Source organism: Procambarus clarkii, chromosome 67 (assembly GCF_040958095.1).
Source record: "Procambarus clarkii isolate CNS0578487 chromosome 67, FALCON_Pclarkii_2.0, whole genome shotgun sequence".
NCBI classification, from domain to species: Eukaryota; Metazoa; Arthropoda; class Malacostraca; order Decapoda; family Cambaridae; genus Procambarus; species Procambarus clarkii.
This window is the reverse complement of record NC_091216.1, coordinates 23,031,490-23,052,163: the sequence shown is the minus strand read 5'-3', so window position 1 is coordinate 23,052,163 and position 20,674 is coordinate 23,031,490. Positions and strand designations below refer to the sequence as shown.

The following is a 20,674-nucleotide window of genomic DNA, read 5'->3' as shown; positions in this document are numbered from 1 at the left end:
TAAGTTTTCACTTATGTCTCCTTGTTAGTGTACCACCCATGTTAAATAGTTTGTCTTGTCATCTGCCCTGTCAATTCCTCTTGATAATTTTATAGGTGGTAATCATGTCTCCCTTAGCTCTTCTGTCTTCCAATGTCGTGAGGTTAATTCCAGTAGTCTTTCCTTGTAGCTTTTACCTCTTGGCTCAGGGACTGGTCTAATGGCATAACTGAACTTCTTCTAACTTTGTTTTGTGTTTAATTAGATATGGACTCCATGCTGCTCCATACTCCAAGATTGGTCTGATGTATAAGATTGTTGCATCTGAGAAAATAATTTTCCCCTTTCTCAAATTTATAATAGTGATATACTGTACTGTATTTGTCTTAATACTTTTCTGTCAATTGCCACAGCTTAAAAGCACCAAAAAATATGTATCTTTTGTCATTATCACTTAAAAAATCTGCTTGCATGCAAGTATGTATACCTTTACTGTTCAGAATATGCACATTTTCTTAGGGGTGAGGGTTGTACTTGACCTCCCCATAGAACAGTCTCCCTCTCACATATGACATGGCATCCCTCTCGCACGTGGCGTACACGGCATGGCCTCTCCTTATCATCCGTGGCATGGCGTGTCTGTCGTACGTGGTATGGCCTCTCCCTATCGTACGTGGAATGGCCTCTCTCTGTCGTACGTGGCATGGCCTCTCCCTGACATACACGGCATGGCCTCTCCCTATCGTATGTGGAATGGCCTCTCCCTGTCGTACGTGGCATGGCCTCTCCTTATCGTATGTAATGTGGCCTCTCCCTATCGTACGTGGAATGGCCTCTCCCTGTCGTACGTGGCATGGCCTCTCCCTGCCGTACGCGGCATGGCCTCTCCCTGCCGTACGCTGCATGGCCTCTCCCTGTCGTACGCGGCATGGCCTCTCCCTGTCGTACGCGGCATGGCCTCTCCCTGTCGTACGCGGCATGGCCTCTCCCTGTCGTACGCGGCATGTCCTCTCCCTGTCGTACGCTGCATGGCCTCTCCCTGTCGTACGCGGCATGGCCTCTCCCTGTCGTACGCGGCATGGCCTCTCCCTGTCGTACGCGGCATGGCCTCTCCCTGTCGTACGCGGCATGGCCTCTCCCTGTCGTACGCGGCATGGCCTCTCCCTATTGTATGTGGCATGGCCTCTTTCCCCCCTTTCACCCACAGCATGGCCTCACCCCCCCCCCCCCCCTTTCACCCACGGCATGGCCTCCCACTTGATGCATGGCTCTTCCCCCCATTGAGTGGCGAGTGAGCCACTGCTGGCAACACCCCTTTCCCTCCCCCCCATGAGTGCGCCTCTACCACACCCACCACATTGTGTTGTTGGCTGCCTGTGGTTTACCACACTCACCACCACACTTACCACCACTTCCACTCTCTCTCAGGCCTTCAGACTCCCAACTCCACAACTACACTCGCCCCCTCTCGTGCACTCTCGCCCTCTCTCGTGCACACTCGCCCCCCCCCCCCTCTCTTGTGCACTCGCCCCCCCCTCTCTTGTGCACTCGCCCCCCTCTTGTGCACTCGCCCCCCCCCTCTTGTGCACTCGCCCCCCCCCCTCTTGTGCACTCGCCCCCCCCCTCTTGTGCACTCGCCCCCCCCCTCTTGTGCACTCGCCCCCCCCCTCTTGTGCACTCGCCCCCCCCCCTCTCGTGCACTCGCCCCCCCCCCCCTCTCGTGCACTCGCCCCCCCCCTCTCGTGCACTCGCCCCCCCTCTCGTGCACTCGCCCCCCCCCTCGTGCACTTGGCCCCCCTCTCGTGCACTTGGCCCCCCTCTCGTGCACTTGGCCCCCCTCTCGTGCACTTGGCCCCCTCTCGTGCACTTGGCCCCCTCTCGTGCACTTGGCCCCCCCCTCGTGCACTTGGCCCCCCCCCTCGTGCACTCGCCCCCCCCCTCGTGCACTCGCCCCCCCCCTCGTGCACTCGCCCCCCCCCCCTCGTGCACTCGCCCCCCCCCCCCTCGTGCACTCGCCCCCCCCCCCCTCGTGCACTCGCCCCCCCCCCTCGTGCACTCGCCCCCCCCCCTCGTGCACTCGCCCCCCCCTCGTGCACTCGCCCCCCCCCCCCTCGTGCACTCGCCCCCCCCCCCCTCGTGCACTCGCCCCCCCCCCCTCGTGCACTCGCCCCCCCCTCGTGCACTCGCCCCCCCCTCGTGCACTCGCCCCCCTCTCGTGCACTCGCCCCTCTCTCGTGCACTCGCCCCCTCACTCGTGCACTCGCCCCCTCACTCGTGCACTCGCCCCCCCTCTTGTGCACTCGCCCCCCTCTCTTGTGCACTCGCCCCCCTCTCTTGTGCACTCGCCCCCCCTCTCTTGTGCACTCGCCCCCCTCTCTTGTGCACTCGCCCCCCTCTCTTGTGCACTCGCCCCCCCCTCTCTTGTGCACTCGCCCCCCCCTCTCTTGTGCATTCGCCCCCCCTCTTGTGCACTCGCCCCCCCTCTCTTGTGCACTCGCCCCCCTCTCTTGTGCACTCGCCCCCCCTCTCTTGTGCACTCGCCCCCCCTCTCTTGTGCACTCGCCCCCGTCTCTTGTGCACTCGCCCCCCTCTCTTGTGCACTCGCCCCCCTCTCTTGTGCACTCGCCCCCCCTCTCTTGTGCACTCGCCCCCCCCCCCCTCTCTTGTGCACTCGCCCCCCTTCTCTTGTGCACTCGCCCCCCCCTCTCTTGTGCACTCGCCCCTCCTTTCTTGTGCACTCGCCCCTCCTCTCTTGTGCACTCGCCCCTCCTCTCTTGTGCACTCGCCCCTCCTCTCTTGTGCACTCGCCCCCCCTCTCTTGTGCACTCGCCCCCCCTCTCTTGTGCACTCGCCCCCCTCTCTTGTGCACTCGCCCCCCCTCTCTTGTGCACTCGCCCCCCCTCTCTTGTGCACTCGCCCCCCTCTCTTGTGCATTCGCCCCCCCTCTCTTGTGCACTCGCCCCCCTCTCTTGTGCACTCGCCCCCCTCTCGTGCACTCGCCCCCCCCTCTCGTGCACTCGCCCCCCCCTCTCGTGCACTCGCCCCCTCTCGTGCACTCGCCCCCCCTCTCTCGTGCACTCGCCCCCCCTCTCTCGTGCACTCGCCCCCCTCTCTCGTGCACTCGCCCCCCCTCTCTCGTGCACTCGCCCCCCCTCTCTCGTGCACTCGCCCCCCCTCTCTCGTGCACTCGCCCCCCTCTCTCGTGCACTCGCCCCCCCTCTCGTGCACTCGCCCCCCCCCCCTCTCTCGTGCACTCGCCCCCCCCCCCTCTCTCGTGCACTCGCCCCCCCCTCTCTCGTGCACTCGCCCCCCCCCTCTCGTGCACTCGCCCCCCCCCTCTCGTGCACTCGCCCCCCCCCTCTCGTGCACTCGCCCCCCCCCTCTCTCGTGCACTCGCCCCCCTCTCTCGTGCACTCGCCCCCCTCTCTCGTGCACTCGCCCCCTCTCTCGTGCACTCGCCCCCCTCTCTCGTGCACTCGCCCTCCCCTCTCTCGTGCACTCGCCCCCCTCTCTCGTGCACTCGGCCCCCCTCTCTCGTGCACTCGCCCCCCCCCTCTCGTACACTCGCCCCCCCCTCTCTCGTGCACTCTCCCTCACTTGTCCACTCACTCTCGCTTGTTTACTTGCCCATTCACCCCCCCACTTGCCCATTCACCCCCCCCCCACTTGCCCATTCACCCCCCCCCACTTGCCCATTCACCCCCCCACTTGCCCATTCACCCCCCCCTTGCCCATTCACCCCCCCCCCACTTGCCCACTCACCCCCCCCCCCACTTGCCCACTCACCCCCCCCCCCACTTGCCCACTCACCCCCCCCACTTGCCCACTCACCCCCCCCCCCCACTTGCCCACTCACCCCCCCCCCCACTTGCCCACTCACCCCCCCCCCACTTGCCCACTCACCCCCCCTTCACTTGCCCACTCACCCCCCCTTCACTTGCCCACTCACCCCCCCTTCACTTGCCCACTCACCCCCCCACTTGCCCACTCACCCTCCCCACTTGCCCACTCACCCTCCCCACTTGCCCACTCACCCCCCCCCCACTTGCCCACTCACCCCCCCCCCCCACTTGCCCACTCACCCCCCCCCCCCCCACTTGCCCACTCACCCCCCCCCACTTGCCCACTCACCCCCCCCCACTTGCCCACTCACCCCCCCCCCCACTTGCCCACTCACCCCCCCCCCCCCCACTTGCCCACTCACCCCCCCCACTTGCCCATTCACCCCCCCACTTGCCCATTCACCCCCCCCCACTTGCCCATTCACCCCCCCCACTTGCCCATTCACCCCCCCCCCACTTGCCCATTCACCCCCCCCCCACTTGCCCATTCACCCCCCCACTTGCCCATTCACCCCCCCCCCCACTTGCCCATTCACCCCCCCCCCCACTTGCCCATTCACCCCCCCCCCCACTTGGCCATTCACCCCCCCCACTTGCCCATTCACCCCCCCCCCCACTTGCCCATTCACCCCCCCCCCACTTGCCCATTCACCCCCCCCCCCACTTGCCCAGTCACCCCCCCCCCACTTGCCCAGTCACCCCCCCCCCACTTGCCCATTTACCCCCCCTCCCACTTGCCCATTTACCCCCCCCCCCACTTGCCCATTCACCCCCCCACTTGCCCACCACTTCCACTCTCTCTCAGGCCTACAGACTCCCAACTCCACTCACCCTTACTTGCCCACTCACTCTCACTTGCCCACTCACCCTCACTTGCCCACTCACTCTCACTTGCCCACTCACTCTCACTTGCCCACTCACTCTCACTTGCCCACTCACCCTTACTTGCCCACTCACTCTCACTTGCCCACTCACCCTCACTTGCCCACTCACTCTCACTTGCCCACTCACTCTCACTTGCCCACTCACTCTCACTTGCCCACTCACCCTTACTTGCCCACTCACTCTCACTTGCCCACTCACTCTCACTTGCCCACTCACCCTCACTTGCCCACTCACCCTCACTTGCCCCCTCGCCCTCACTTGCCTTATATACCACTGCAGATACTCCCCCACTTACCACTGCAGATACTCCTCCACTTACCACTGCAGATACTCCCCCACTTACCAGTGCAGATACTTCCCCACTTACCACTGCAGATACTCCCCTACTTACCACTGCAGATACTCCCCCACTTACCACTGCAGATACTCCCCTACTTACCACTGCAGATACTCCCCCACTTACCAGTGCAGATACTTCCCCACTTACCACTGCAGATACTCCCCTACTTACCACTGCAGATACTCCCCCACTTACCAGTGCAGATACTCCCCCACTTACCACTGCAGATACTCCCCCTCTTACCACTGCAGATACTCCCCCACTTACCACTGCAGATACTCCCCCACTTACCACTGCAGATACTCCCCCACTTACCACTGCAGATACTCCCCCCACTTACCACTGCAGATACTCCCTCACTTACCACTGCAGATACTCCCCCACTTACCACTGCAGATTCTCCCCCACTTACCACTGCAGATACTCCCTCACTTACCACTGCAGATACTCCCCCACTTACCACTGCAGATACTCCCCCACTTACCAGTTCAGATACTCCCCCACCCTCGCACACTGCCGCTGTGGAACCATTACTTGAGTATGCAACCCCAGCATGAAACTCTCACCTTGTGAAGCATAAACAGGAACTTGAGAAAGTTCAGAGGTTTACAATTAGATTGGTGCCAGAACTGCAGTCCTCATCAACAAGGCCAAAAGTTCGTTTATCCAAGCACCAAATCCCCCTGTTTATGAACGGATAACACTACTCGGAGCTGATGACGTTCGAACAGTGCTTCGCTGGCCACCTCTGTTCGAATCGCAACTCCGTAAATGCTTCACCCACGTAATACAAATTATTGTCATCACATAAACTATATGATACTACCTCACATGGACAACTGCTACAACCACTACATGGGGGTCTTGCACCAGCCTGACATACACATTGCTGGCGTGTTGTTGGGAGTTGTGAGAGTTGGTTTGTGGTGGTAAGAGAGGGGGGTGTAGTGGTGGTGAAGGGGGGGGGTGGTGTTCGTCAACCACCACACTAGCCACCCCACCCTCTTGCCACCACCATCTCCCTTAACCCACCCCACCACCAATGCCCCCCTCCCCTCCCCCTTGCGTCCTTCCCTGCCACCACCACCACCACCATCCTGTGTCAGCTGCCTCTCACCACAGCCGCCACCACCACAACCACCACAGTCTACCTGCCTCCCCCTCTACTCTGTCTCTGCTACTCCCTGCTCAGCTCTGCTCCTGGACGCATCGTGGACGCCCTGCTCTTCCTCGATGTGAGTACATTGTGTGTTTTGGGGTGGGAGGGGTCGCTTGAACCCCCAGCCCCACACACGTGCACGAATTCCTTGTCCCACACGAGGACGACCCCCCAACCCACCCTGTACCCTCACACGACAGGGGAATCTGTATCTGTCCACTAGTAGATTGGCAGTTGAGAGGCGAGACCAAAGAGCCTAAGCTCAACCCCCGCAAGCACAAACTAGGTGAGCAGTCCCCGCGGCGCAGTGGTAAAGCACTCACCCGGAGCTTCGCGAGAGCTTTGGCTTAGGTTCGTATCCTGGCCGGGGAGAATTGACCGGGTACCAGTCCTTAACTGTAGCCTCTGTTCACCCAGCAGTGAATGGGTACCTGGTTGTTAAACGATTTACGGGTTGTATTCCGGGGAAAATTAGTATTAAGGACCTGCCCGAAACGCTGTGCGTGCTAGTGGCTGTACAAGAATGTAAGAACTCATAAGTATGTATATGTATGTGTATGTTATATATGTATACGAGTACACGCACGAGGCCCCCCCCCCCCCCGAATAAACGCCTGTATGCACTGAGAGTGCGAGGTATGCATGTTTATGTTCTTACCCAAGTACACGCACGAGGCCCCCCCCCCCCCCCGAATAAACGCCTGTATGCACTGAGAGTGCGAGGTATGCATGTTTGTGTTCTTACCCAAGTTATGTTTTTACCTGTTTTGGTCTCGACAAATTTCCGTGGAGTGGTGGACATTTAAAACGTGTAACTGCCTCCTCGGCCTCACTTAGCGCATTCCACTTGGGTTCTGGGTTTCCCTGTGTTGCTCCTCTTCCAGTATTATTCGTGCCAAACACTCTTTTTTTTTTTCTTTTGTGCCTTGTCTATTCTCCTGAGTGCAGGCGATAAGTCACAATAACGTGGCTAAAGTATCGACTTGAGAATGGTCCAGGACGGACCGAAACGTCGTCGTCCCTTCACCTTCTAGTGTGTGGTCTGGTCAATATTCTGAGAATTTTTGTGTATGGTGATCAAGTCTTCGCTGTATCTTTGTCACTTTTCATTATCGTGAAGCTCAACTTCTTTAGTTTTTCCCAAGTAGCTCATACCTCTCGGCTCCGGGACTAGTCTGGTGGCTTACCTCGGAACTTTCTTCAGCCTCGTTTTGTGTTTACAAGTTTTTGAACGTCTCTTAGTTCAAATTTGTAAATGTCGTTTTCATGTTGGTCAACCTTGCATATGGAGCTGATGATATTAGTTCGAGATGAGTGTTGGGAGACAGGTTGGGCGTGATATCTACTCCCAGCTCCTATTTTGTCCAATTCCATAAGGGATTTCTCCGTTATTTGGTACCTTCTTGAGGTTATCTTGAGATGATTTCGGGGCTTTTTTAGTGTCCCCGCGGCCCGGTCCTCGACCAGGCCTCCACCCCCAGGAAGCAGCACGTGACAGCTGACTAACACCCAGGTACGTATTTACTGCTAGGTAACAGGGGCATTCAGGGTGAAAGAAACTTTGCCCATTTGTTTCTGCCTCGTGCGGGAATCGAACCCGCGCCACAGAATTACGAGTCCTGCGCGCTATCCACCAGGCTACGAGACCTTGTGTCCGTCCTCTTCCCAGCTCTAATGCTACAGTTAAACTCTATTAGCCGCTGATTGGATCGTCTTGTCATTAGCACTTAGGTCATCCTTGGAGTGAGTGTACTCGCCTGTCTGTGCCTGCTAGGTAACAGGGGGAGGCAGAGTGAAAGAAACTCTGCTCATCTGTTTCCACCGGCGCCCGGATCGAACCCTGACCCCTAGGATTACGAGTGCTAAGCGCTGTACACTCAGCCACAGGCCCCCCTCTGTGTGTACTCAACTAGTTCTACTCATTTAGTTGTGCTTGCGGGGGTTGAGCTTTGCCTCTGGTCCCGCTTCTCAACTGTGTGCGCGCGTACGTACGAACTCGCCTTGTGGTGCTTGCGGGGGGGGGGGGGGGTGTTGAGCTTCGGCTCTTTGGTCCCGCCTCTCAGCTGTCAATACACGGGTGTACAGATTCCTGAGGTGTGTAGTGACTTTAAAAGTATGAGTGACTTTTTAGTATGATTCATCCAGTCATACTAAAAAGTATGATTGGATGTGTGTATACAGGCAAGTGTTAAAGGTGGGAATGTTTATATTCAGTTGTTGTGTGTGTGTGTGTGTGTGTGTGTGTGTGTGTGTGTGTGTGTGTGTGTGTGTGTGTGTGTGTGTCTCCGTGGTGTGTGTGTGTCTCCGTGGTGTGTGTGTGTGTCTCCGTGGTGTGTGTGTGTGTGTGTGTGTGTGTCTCCGTGGTGTGTGTGTGTGTGTGTGTGTGTGTCTCCGTGGTGTGTGTGTGTCTCCGTGGTGTGTGTGTGTGTCTCCGTGGTGTGTGTGTGTGTCTCCGTGGTGTGTGTGTGTGTGTGTGTGTGTGTGTGTGTGTGTGTGTGTTTGCTGATCATTTTCCATCCCGCAGTCTTTTGATACACGCACACAGGAATGATTGTGATTACCATACGGTAGAGTACGTTAAGCTAGGCCAGATAAAGAGAGATGAGCTGTGAGGACAAGCTTAGTAAATCTTGCCTTAATTACTTTAGAAAAGATGACAAGGGATATGGTCACAACGTAGATAATTCTGCTGGGAGTAGGGAAAGAGGGATATACAGGCGTTTCTAGGTAAGCTGAAAACACAGATGATCTGTAGGAATATAAGGAAAGACTACTCGTGTACACCGAGTGGGTAAACAAGTGGAACTTGAGCCAGTTCAAGTTCATGTTTATTGAGATAAGAAAGAAATACATCTCAAAGGGATAGAGTAACTTCGCGAAACTGTTGGGAGATTCAACAGTTGTGAGGCGGGGCTCTAGAGCTGAATCTCGCTTCCCAAACACACCTAGGTAAAAATATTGGGTTAATGCAGACCCATCTAGATAAGGGGCCTCGTAGCCTGGTGGATAGCGCGCAGGACTCGTAATTCTGTGGCGCGGGTTCGATTCCCGCACGAGGCAGAAACAAATGGGCAAAGTTTCTTTCACCCTGAATGCCCCTGTTACCTAAATAGGTACCTGGGAGTTAGTCAGCGGTCACGGGCTGCTTCCTGGGGTGTGTGTGTGGCGTGGAAAAAAAGTAGTTAGTAAACAGTTGAGAGGCGGGCCGAAAGAGCAAAGCTCAACCCCCGCAAACACAACTAGGTGAATACATACAGATCAAACCTCACAATGGTTATCAGAGCCATTCATAAACCCCTAATCCCACTCTTATCAATCATTCATCTTCCATCCATTTATCCACTCTCTCCATCATTCTACCGCCCCCACTCACACGAAACTCTTCCTCACGCTTAGGAACATTCCACTCATCTTGAGGTTATCTTGAGATGATTTCGGGGCTTAAGTGTCCCCGTGGCCCGGTCCTCGACCAGGCCTCCACCCCACAGGAAGCAGCCCGTAGCAGCTGTCTAACTCCCAGGTACCTATTTACTGCTAGGTAACAGGGGCATCAGGGTGAGAAAAAAACATTTTACCCATTTGTCTCCACCTCCACCGGGAATCGAACCCGGAACCTCAGGACTGCGAATCCGAAGCGCTGTTCACACAGCTGTCATGCATAAACATTCCCCAGACTCGTTGAACCACGCATTCCTAAACTTATACACATTACCCCACTCATTCATCCACATCATATATCCCTTATGTACATTATCCCTCTCCCACCCCCCCCCTATGGAGGTAATGGGGTCCAGTGTGAGTGCACACTGGACCCCATTACCTCAATACCCATCCCACTCACATTGGACCCCATCCCACTCAATGTGACTCCCACCCCTGACTCCTCCCCAACACCCGCTCATCCTCGAAGCCAGCTGCCTTTCCCCAGTTTTGCCTAAAAGCCACGCCACCGCCCGCACCTCTATCATCCCCTCCCTGCCACCCCCACCCTCTCCCCCCCCACCGCCCACCTCAAACGCATTCACCCCGCCCGCCCCCACGTGGCCGCCCACCCGGCCCTCGATCGCTCCCACCGCCCGCACCTTCCCCCCTTCTGCCTCGGACGCCCGCACACACCCCCCTCCACGGTCGCTGTCTCCCCCTCCCCAGTCGGCCCCACTACCACATTCACCACATCCTCTACCACAGTCTACCTGGGTTCAACCCCAATGCCCCCCCCCCCTCCCCTTACCTTCCTAACTCTGCCTGCCTCTAGGGATCTGACACACACACTAGTGACTGTGTGTGTAATCACTTAGGTAATTACACTCACTGATTCACTCATAATCACTCACACAGTTGAGACGCGGGACCAAAGAGCCAAAGCTCAACCCCCCCCCCCCCCCCCCTCCGCAAGCTCAACTAGGTGAGTACACTCACTCACTCACCCTGTCCTCCCTCTCTCTTGTTTCTTCCATTCCATTAGACACGCCTCAATTTTCACTGCACCTCGCTTCAAATCTTTCAAGGGCCATGTAGCTATTGGCGTGAGAACGGGTTCCCTATTTTAGTACAAGTATTCATGAGTGTTGGGGAATGTCTGTCTTATTACGGGCCCCGAGTTCGATTTCCATCTGAGGTACAAACAAATTTGGTTTCTTTCAACTGATCAACAGAACTCGTCGCCTAGCAGTAAATCGGTACCTGCGAGTTAGACAGCTGTATCCTGGGGATGTGTATGCGAGAGGGGGAGGGGAGAGGAATATATGGAATAGATGAGAGAGGGAGAGATAAATAGAGCACGAGTTAGTACATTAGACAACCGATGGTTAGAATGGCGGGGTCCAAGAGCTAACAGCTCGATCCTGCAGGCACAAATAGTAAATTACACATAGCACACACACGCACCCTATTCCAAGGAGCCAAAGCTCAACCCCCGCAATCACAAATAGGTGAGCGCGCGCGCACACATACATACATACATCCACAGCAAATATATATAATTTGTCAAATATAAGGTACTATAATTGCATTTCACTAGGCATGTGATATTTTCGAATAGGCTGTTTACTACTGTCCATCATCCTTCACCCCCATCTCTGTTGAAGTTTATGGGTTTTTCCGTGGACCCTATACAGTACTCTTGTCTCTGGCTCCTTTCCCTTCCTGGCTTGTGGTGACCCATGTTGAAGGTTTTTGTCTTGCTGAGGCTTGCCCGTGTCCCGGTAGGTTTAGGGGAGGAGGCGCGCTGGAACATCGGCTGATGCCATACTTCTTCCCCCCACACACACACACCAAATGCTAGATGCTCGGCTCGAGCCTGCACAAGCATTAGCCCCGGAGACCCGACTTACCAGCATTTTTTTTTTTTTGGCCCCGAGGGGCGAGTTTATTGGGCAGCGCCACTAATGTTGAGAGTGGACATGTCGCCATAGCAGCATGTACAACACTCCTCAATAGGAAGAAAACTCGCTGGGTTGTTCATCCTGTACTTACCAGCAGTTGGTTGTACAATGCAGTGACTTCTGAACCTTTTGTATGATCAGAAACACCCCCCCCTCCCGCCCCTCCCTCATCCCACTCATCCTCCTCTTACCCCCCTCATCCTCCTCTTACCCCCCTCATCCTCCTCTTACCCCCCTCATCCTCCCCCCACCCCCCGCACGAGGCAGAAACAAATGGGCAAAAGTTTCTTTCACCCTGAACGCCCCTGTTACCTAGCAGTAAATAGGTACCTGGGAGTTAGTCAGCTGTCACGGGCTGCTTCCTGGGGGTGGAGGCCTGGTCGAGGACCGGGCCGCGGGGACACTAAAGCCCCGAAATCATCTCAAGATAACCTTAAGATAAGATCCTCCTCTTACCCCCCCCCTCATCCTCCTTTTACCCCTCTCCCTCCCCTCTCCCCCTCCCTCCCCCCTCCCTCGTCCTCCTCTTACCCCTCCTTCCCCCCCCTCCCTCATCCTCCTCTTCCCCCTCCTCTTACCCCTCCTCTTACCCCCTCCTTCCACCCCCTCTGCCCCCCCTTCCTCCTCCCCCTTCCTCCTCCCCCTTCCTCCTCCCCCCTTCCTCCTCCTCCTCCCCCCTTCCTCCTCCCCCCTTCCTCCTCCTCCTCCCCCCTTCCTCCTCCTCCTCCTCCTCCCCCTTCCTCCTCCTCCTCCTCCCCCCCCTTCCTCCTCCTCCTCCCCCCTTCCTCCTCCTCCTCCTCCCCCCTTCCTCCTCCTCCTCCTCCCCCCTTCCTCCTCCTCCCCCCTCCTCCCCCCCCCTTCTCTCCTCTCACCCTACTCTTTCCCCATCCCTCTCCCCCCCCCCCTCCCTCCCTCCCCCTCTCTCCTGTGTGGGTGTGGCTAAATTTCCTACCAAGTCTACTTCTCTTGGAATTACATAATTTTTCTCAATTGTTTTCTTAGGGTTATGATAGGTTTTCACAATATTATACTGTACAGTGTACAGTACTGTATATGATATTAATTTTAATTTGAGTTAGTTTTAACATATAAATTTGATCAAACATAACCAAAGTCAGTAATTCATGTTCTTAATCTAATACTGTAATATTAGTTCAAATAAACCAATTTAATTTTTTTTTTTAAATATTGAAAATCACCCTGCCTAATAGGCAAATCGGGCCTTGCATACTAGGCCAAGTAGTGCATATATATAAACATTCATGTGTGGGTATGTACTGTATAAATATGTATATACTGTGTGTATATATATATATATATAATATATATAATAGTAAATACACATACGTTTGGTATCACTCTTATCCAACATGCTAATCATAAGCTTCAATAATCTGCATATCAGGTTTTGATAATTACTTGATGCTGGCAGCAATTAGGGCCCCTCTGTTAACCCCCACACATACAGAAGTTGTTCCTGACTTTTTTTTTATAATTATACCTTACTATTAGTATGGGATAAATAGAAAAGTTGTTAAGAGGAGCATTGGAGGCATGTGTGACGAGGTGGAGACAGTTAAGAAATGATGGCACTTGTCCTTTCCTGTCCAGGTGTGCATTGTGAGGGGTGTGCTTCACTACACCATAGTACAGTAATCTTAAGTTGTATAGAATGTGTTAGTTTTAAGCTTTCTATTGAATACCTATGAGGCTGGAAGAATTGATGTGGTTGTAAGCAGTTTCCTTGCCTGCTGGTTACCTTATTTTATGTATACATGTACAGGTAAGTTATGTTGTATAAAGAGAGTGCTATACTTCAGTTTGTGCATTTTTGTACTCTATATTTTATGAAAAGTGAACAAATTCAAACTTAATTTGTGTTGGGTGCAGTAATGCTGTATGATGGAAAGTTTGATGGTGAACAGATCATCCTTTTATACATTACACTATTTATATATGAGGGTTGTGTATATTGAATCAAATTGGGCAAGAATTTCAGTGCTTCTCAGCTCTGATATTAATGAAATGTTTTCTTTGTCTTTTTACAGGAAGTGCGTCATGAGCGAGGAGGAGTTCTTGCTTAAGTGGAACAACCACCAGAGTAATTTTGTAGATGTCTTCAACGAACTCCTTAGAGATGAATCATTCGTGGACGTGACACTGGTCTGCGGGGGAGAGGCAGTGCCAGGCCATAAGATGGTTTTGGCAGCATGCTCCCCCTTGCTGCATCGCATCCTTCGGGACAACCCTTGCAAGCACCCGTTGGTCATACTTGGTGATGTGCCTGCTAGAGACATGAGGGCGATGATGAAATTTATTTATCAGGGCGAGGTCAGTGTATCTCAGAGTGAATTGGCAAGTTTTTTGAAAACTGCGGACAACCTTCAGATAAAAGGATTAGCAGAGGACAAGGAAAAGGAAAAGGAAGATAAAAAAAGAAAAGACAAAGATAGTGATAGAGTTGATGGCCGGCCAAATAGCAAAAGACAAAGGACTTCAGATTCTAGAATAATTGACTGTTCTTCCCCTTTACCTGCACGCTCACATAAGTCACTCAATGATTCTCATTCTTCTAGTCACAAAAACCGGAGTAGAAACTCCACTGACGATCAGCCACTCAAAGGTGGTGGGAGAGGGGGAGGCTTGCACGCTCCGGCCTCTAAACATAACTCGTCAAAGAATTCCAGCTCAAAACCCACTTCTCATGACATTCCTTCTAAAGTTTCTAAGCCATCCGAGGAGAATGACACTCGGCACGTTAACTCCAACAATGGTGTTGATGATGATGTTTTGCCTAAAGAGGAGAGTGTTGATGAACTAGTGAGTAAACAGTGTCTTTACAATTATAATAATTTTTCATTCAAACTTTTCAGCTTTGCAAAAACTATAGGCTAAGTTAATGTTATGATGAATTGTATGCGTGAGGCTGTGTTCATTTGAAAGCTGACACCAGTAATCAACATCCAAATGAATTCAACTTCAAGCATACAGCTGTTCGATGGTCCTCCATTGATCCAGACGGAAGATAGAAAATCTGGCATAGAGCTAGAAGCCGGAGGCAGGCAACTTTCATTTTACCCGATCCTTCGACGCTCCCTACGATTAAGGGGGTTAGGTGAATTGTAGGGTGAGGTGTAACCACTCTAATAAATGTCTAGATTTACTCGTGTAAGCTCAGTATAGCTGTGTCAGTTCTACAGAGTGTACTCTTGAAGATGTCACATTGTTGACGAAACGTCGAACAATAAAAATGGAAAGTGTAAGTGATCTAGTGTTTCTTCACCCTCCAGATGGTAGAAGATATTTGCATAGAATGGATAATATCCAAAAGAAAATTAATAATAGTCAATGCTATTGTCTTTAATGATTGTATTAGAGAAAACCTGCTCCCAAAATATACTAATTATATAATATATATATATATATATATATATATATATATATATATATATATATATATATATATATATATATATATATATACACACACATACATATACATACATACATACACACTCTGTATACATTATATTATAAAATTGTGTGCATGTAAAAGTCAGGCTTATTTCCCATCATTGTTCTAATAATTTTGGTTATTGGTGAGCTTTATGTTTATTGAAATAAGGAGGCAATCCTTACTGTGTAATAGAGGCACCTAATGGGCTAGGGACTAAACCCTAAAAAATCCTGTAATGTGTAATGCACCCTTCAGTCAGAAGGTACAGTTATTCTCCTTGTCAAAGTACAGTATACTACAGATACAGTACATCACTATGTAAGATAACATAATCTCACTCCTTTGACAACACCTCCTTCCCCCCCCCCCCCACATCTTCCATGTTCAATTTCAGTGTTTAATTGCTATGTACGCCTTTACAAGTTGAAAACTAAAAGTGACATATAGATGAAGGGCATTGTTCGTGGTTTGAAAATGTTTAGTAGCATGGACAGTGAAGTATCAAGAGTTGCTAGCACAAGTTTATTTGCATGTGGTAATGTTTGGCAAGAAAGAAATAATTTATACAAAAATAATTGATATATGGCAGGCAATTTGAGCAGATCACAGAGATGAGTGATGGCTTTGCTAGAGCTTCTCTTTTGATAACCATTTACTAAATGTTAGGAATTGTTGTTGTGCAAAATTCAAAGTACTGTGTAGAACAAATTTGTATATTTTTGGTGTAATGGTTGTAGGTATTGTGTGATTCTGTGGATATTAAGTGTTACACTTGTCCCGTGTTCAAATTGATATATTAATAATTTTTTATAGATTTGTATACTGTATATAAATATTGACATTGATAAAATAATGGAATGTAAGTAATTTCCAGTAAAATTGGTTTTGCATTTATGGCAAAGTATGAATTGTTGTGCATGTTGCATTAATGCAGAATTGGAAAAGTTTGCAAGACTTTCAGTGTGGTAAGGCACTGTACGGTAACACAAAAGGTCCTCACCCACTTGAGATTATACTCGTTGTACCTCCTTTTGAGCACTATTGCACATAATTCCTATAATATCACACTTGTACTTGGTCTGTATATAATGTAATGGGAAAAACTGTCTCAGGTTAGTCAACAATCATCATTGGCAACCCAAATGTTCAGTAGCTTGTATCATGGCAACTGTTAAAAGTTATGATGTGATATTAATTTATAACGTAACACAATGTGTCTTGGTGTTCTGATTGCGTTTTCATTTTGTTTAGGCTTGAATTCAGACACCAGCCACCCCAAATGTTTATTTACTTGTTTCTTGGGAACCACTTGGCATTAAGACTTGATAATAATGTACAAGGTAGTACTGTATTTTGTGATATTTTTGTATGATTTATAGTTTTTAACAAGGCTTGGAGACATTTTACTTTTGTTGGCCAAAAATAAGTTTTATGTGATTAGAACTGGCTAATTATCTCATCTTATTTTAATATACAGCACTTTTTATGTACAAGGCTCTGATTGGGTTCAGTGTATTTGATGATACAGTATGTTTATTCTGCTCTAAACAACCTACCCTACATATTTGTAGAGTAGTTCCCTGCTCTAAATAGGCTACGACTTCATATTTGTAGGCATGTTCCCAGTTCTAAATTGGCTACCACTTCATACCTGTAGGGATGTTCCCTGTTCTAAAGAGCCCATCCTGTATTTTTATAATAGTGTTCACTCTTAGACAGCCTACCCTACATGTTTGTAGGGATCCTCCCTTTTCCATAAATAAAGCCCCCCCCCCCCTACATTTTTATATTTTGTCAAAGTGTTGCTCCTCATGTTTTAACCTACAACTATAATTGGACCTCAGTCTTCACCTGGGCAGTGATGTGGAAATCTTAGTAAGTTTTGTTTAATTTTCAGACAGTTAAAACAGAGCCATTAGACTATCCGGGAGAGATGGTATGGACGGAAGGTCACGGCACCATCAACAGTGACACCCTGGATGATGCTCAAGGTCTGCTGCCCCTCGTTGCAATACCTGGTGCACTAGAGGGTGTTGCTGCTGCCATGGGTGTCTCTGCCAACTTACCCATCATTGAGTTTGGTGAGTAGGCATGTTGTTGGTGTTAGTATCACCATTAGCTTTTATGCTATTGAATTATTTTGCATGGTACAGTACTATATATAGAATTATGGTCAGTCTGAAGACAAGTTTTTAATCAGGTAATTATTTGGATGGTGTGTCAAAGTTTCTTAAAAAAATGATAACGGCTGAGGAAAATATATAAGAATATATATAGTGAAAATATATAAGGAAAAATAAACCACAGACCTACCTATTCGAAGGTCTGTGGTTGTACACGGGTGTACTTTCCATTTTGTAAATCTTGAATGTTAGTGATGCATGCCCAACCCCCCTGTTTCATATATATTAAAGAGAAATCCAGTAAATGCATCCAGAGGGCTGTATGAAGGAGTGGTAGTGCCAGAGATAATGGTGTGGTGTTTATGGGAAAGTTATGAGTTAAGAGTAGTAAAATGTATAATTTAAGAAGCACGTGTGGAGCTAGAAGAGTAGATAGATTAAATATGAAAATGTCCTGGAGCAATGGGGAGATCAAAAGTCGGTAAATTGCAAGATTGAGGAGAGCATTCCGATATGGTTTGAACGTGTTGGAACGAATGTATGATGGTAAACTTGGTGAAGAGAGAGCATTCAAATGAATTTAAGTGTAAGCAGAGGACAAGAAGATAGGTGTATATTGCAAGTGTAAATTGAATGTGGACAATGCAAAGAATATAGTTAGGGATAAGAGCTATCTTGTGAGGTCATCTTGAGATGATTTCGGGGCTTAGCGTCCCCGTGGCCTGGTCCTTGACCAGGCCTCCTTTTTGTTACACCCCACCCCCTCTCCCAGGAAGCAGCCCGTAGCAGCTGTCTAACTCCCAGGTATCTATTTACTGCTAGATAACAAGGGCATCAGGGTGAAAGAAACTCTGCCCATTTGTTTCCGCCTCCACCGGGGATTGAACCCGGAACTTCAGGACTTCGAATTCGAAGCGCTGTTCACTCAGCTGTCATGGCGAGTAGAAGCAGTTTACAACGTATAACATGCTTGCTTTTCTGTGAAGTGCTATATTGTATCTATATGATATCAAGAAAGGAAAAGAGGAAAAGTGATATTTCTAATCTTATATTATTTAATGTATAATGTGTTTTAACTTTTTTTTTTCTAGATTTCTGCTCTCCCCTTATTTCCCCTGTGCTGATGCCTCTGCACAATATGATAGTGGGAAATGAAATAATGATAGTGCAAGAAAAAAAGGGGTTCTTGCCAGAACAATTTTTTTTTTTTTAATTTTCTTGGCTTGGTACTTTTATTATTTATAGTTTCTCATATTAATATACAGTATTGTTTCTAAAATTACACTGTAATAAAAAAATCTTCAAAAGGTTTGAAGATCTGTAAAAGGTTTTTACAGCAAAAATAATTTTAAATAGTCTCAATCATCAGTAACTGCACCACTGATGCAACCTTGTCATCACACGCCTCCCTCATCAATAGCAGCTGCACCTGTCACCATCGTCACCAATGCGCTTCTCAATCGATGGCAATTATCTGCCTCCACAAATACTTATCCTCCTCTGATCATCAGTGTATGGTAGGCAACAATCCCCAACACGCTTCTCCCTCAGTCATACATAGTTTGACTTGTTGTGGTCGTCATCAACACACACTTATTTCATTCAGAAGAATATTTTATTTTTTGTTTAGGAATACAAGAAAGTAAATTAAAACACTGACTACTGTATTAGGAAAAAGACCTTGCCTACTGGGCCTTGTAGTTCAGTTCTGGCTGTTAGATTTATTTGATTTAGTCTGTATACTTTATACAGGTTATATACAGTACTGTGGTGTATTTATAACAGTCAATTTCCTTCAATATAAACTGTGTGTTTTTGCACTATTTTCCAACAGTCTTGAAAATTCACAGGTGAAGATAGTCGAAATGATGATGGAAGTCGTGGAGACATGTCGACAGCCTCGGACGACATCAACGCCAATACTGCAGGAGTGAGTACCACTTAGTCTCTACTAAACACGCTGATTCTGGAGGATTTAGTTATTGCTCTTACTCATCCATTGCTCATTACATCCAGTTAAGTTTTTGCTCTTGGTTTTCAGTTCTTAATTCAGTTCCTGATACAGGATTGTGCCTTACAGTTGTAAAGGACCGGATGGTTTAGCTTTAACTGTTTCCTTGATTGGTTATTGTCTTTGCTGGTACAGTACTATTATTTAAATTGGAATGAAAATGCTTGATATGTCAGGTGCATATCAAAGGTTTTCCTTTCCATATTTTAATATATACAAGTGTTTAGATAATACTGCACAGTATAGAAATAAATATTACCTAATGCAAATTAAGTGTCTGAACTGTTAGTACAATAATTTGAATGGTGTTAATGTTCACAATACAATTCTTGCACTTGTTTACAATTGCAACTAAATAATCCATCACCATTGCACATCACTTGTCACATTTCACTCTAAATCTAAGGAAACTTCTATCCCGACTGCCGTAAATCATATCTCATGTCTCGCTACTCTAGCATTTGTATACTGTGCTGTATTATAGTGCCATTACGTTATGCTCTTCTACTTTCCTACCCATAACTTTTCACGTGTTCAAATAAATTACATCGTTTGAATTTACTTAACCTGGTTCCTTCACCTACAGGAAAATGAGTTAAGTATTAAAACAGATTGAGCATAACCTCTTGTGTCTGATATTAGTATAAGATTCTTATAATGTAGTTTTATAGGAATAAACTTGTGTGGTGTAAATTCTCGCTCTAGTGGTGTGTGAGACAAGCTAACGTGCGACTATCCCGTGATTGAGCATGTTATTGGTTTGATTATATCTTCTATATAATATTGGCTCTTTTTGATTTACATGTTTTATTTAATATTTCATAACCTGTTTATATTTCCCATCTGCCTTAAAGGACATATGCAACCATCTTGAAAGTTGTCGAAAATAAAGTACTGTCTTTATTTGTCATGTCTGAGGAAAAGATTAAAATTTATCACAAAGCAAATAATTTATTTTTGCTACTCTAGTACATCATATAAATTTGTCCTGTCAGCCATTTGTGATCAAAATGTCACAACATGACATTAAAATTGTCACAGGTTGATCCAGTGTTTGTCAGCAAAAGCAGATGAGAATTCAATATATAATTAACCTTTACTAACAGCATACAGTACAGCTTTAATTATTATAAATATATTAACTAGTAATATGGGAAAATATGAGCTTTATTTTAATAATTTTTCCATTAAACGGTAAGAATAAAATTTTGTGGTTTTATGAGAAGATTAAGAGAGACTATTATCATTGGCTGGCAGAAGTGCACTATACAGGGTACTGAAGATCTTTCGCCTGGCTGCCTTAAGAAAATCTTGTGGATGCTAGAAATTTAAACATTTAGTAAAATGTTGAAAGAGAATCATTACTCAAGATATAGTTTTCTCTGCACTAAAACTACTACTAATTGTAAATAGACAAAATGACACTTTCAAGATTAATCGCAAATTAAATGAAGTTAATCATTTTTATTGCATATGGCCTTTCAGGGAAAAAGA

General features: G+C 48.7%; 1 protein-coding gene across 4 annotated transcripts in view; it reads left to right on the top strand.

Annotated features, from left to right (window-relative positions):
* LOC123753160 (broad-complex core protein isoforms 1/2/3/4/5) overlaps positions 1 to 20,674 on the top strand; it is a 49,160-nt gene that overhangs the window by 13,471 nt on the left and 15,015 nt on the right. For 2 of the 4 annotated variants that reach the window (XM_045735151.2, XM_045735152.2), the window contains exons 2-4: positions 13,638 to 14,409; positions 16,944 to 17,127; positions 19,020 to 19,099. In XM_045735151.2, the coding sequence (XP_045591107.1) occupies positions 13,648 to 14,409; positions 16,944 to 17,127; positions 19,020 to 19,099 (1,026 nt within the window). In that variant the 5' untranslated portion in view covers positions 13,638 to 13,647. Of the gene's footprint in view, positions 1 to 6,143; positions 6,282 to 13,637; positions 14,410 to 16,943; positions 17,128 to 19,019; positions 19,100 to 20,674 lie in introns of those variants that run through there. The other 2 variants (XM_045735153.2, XM_045735150.2) reach the window with 2 other exon arrangements.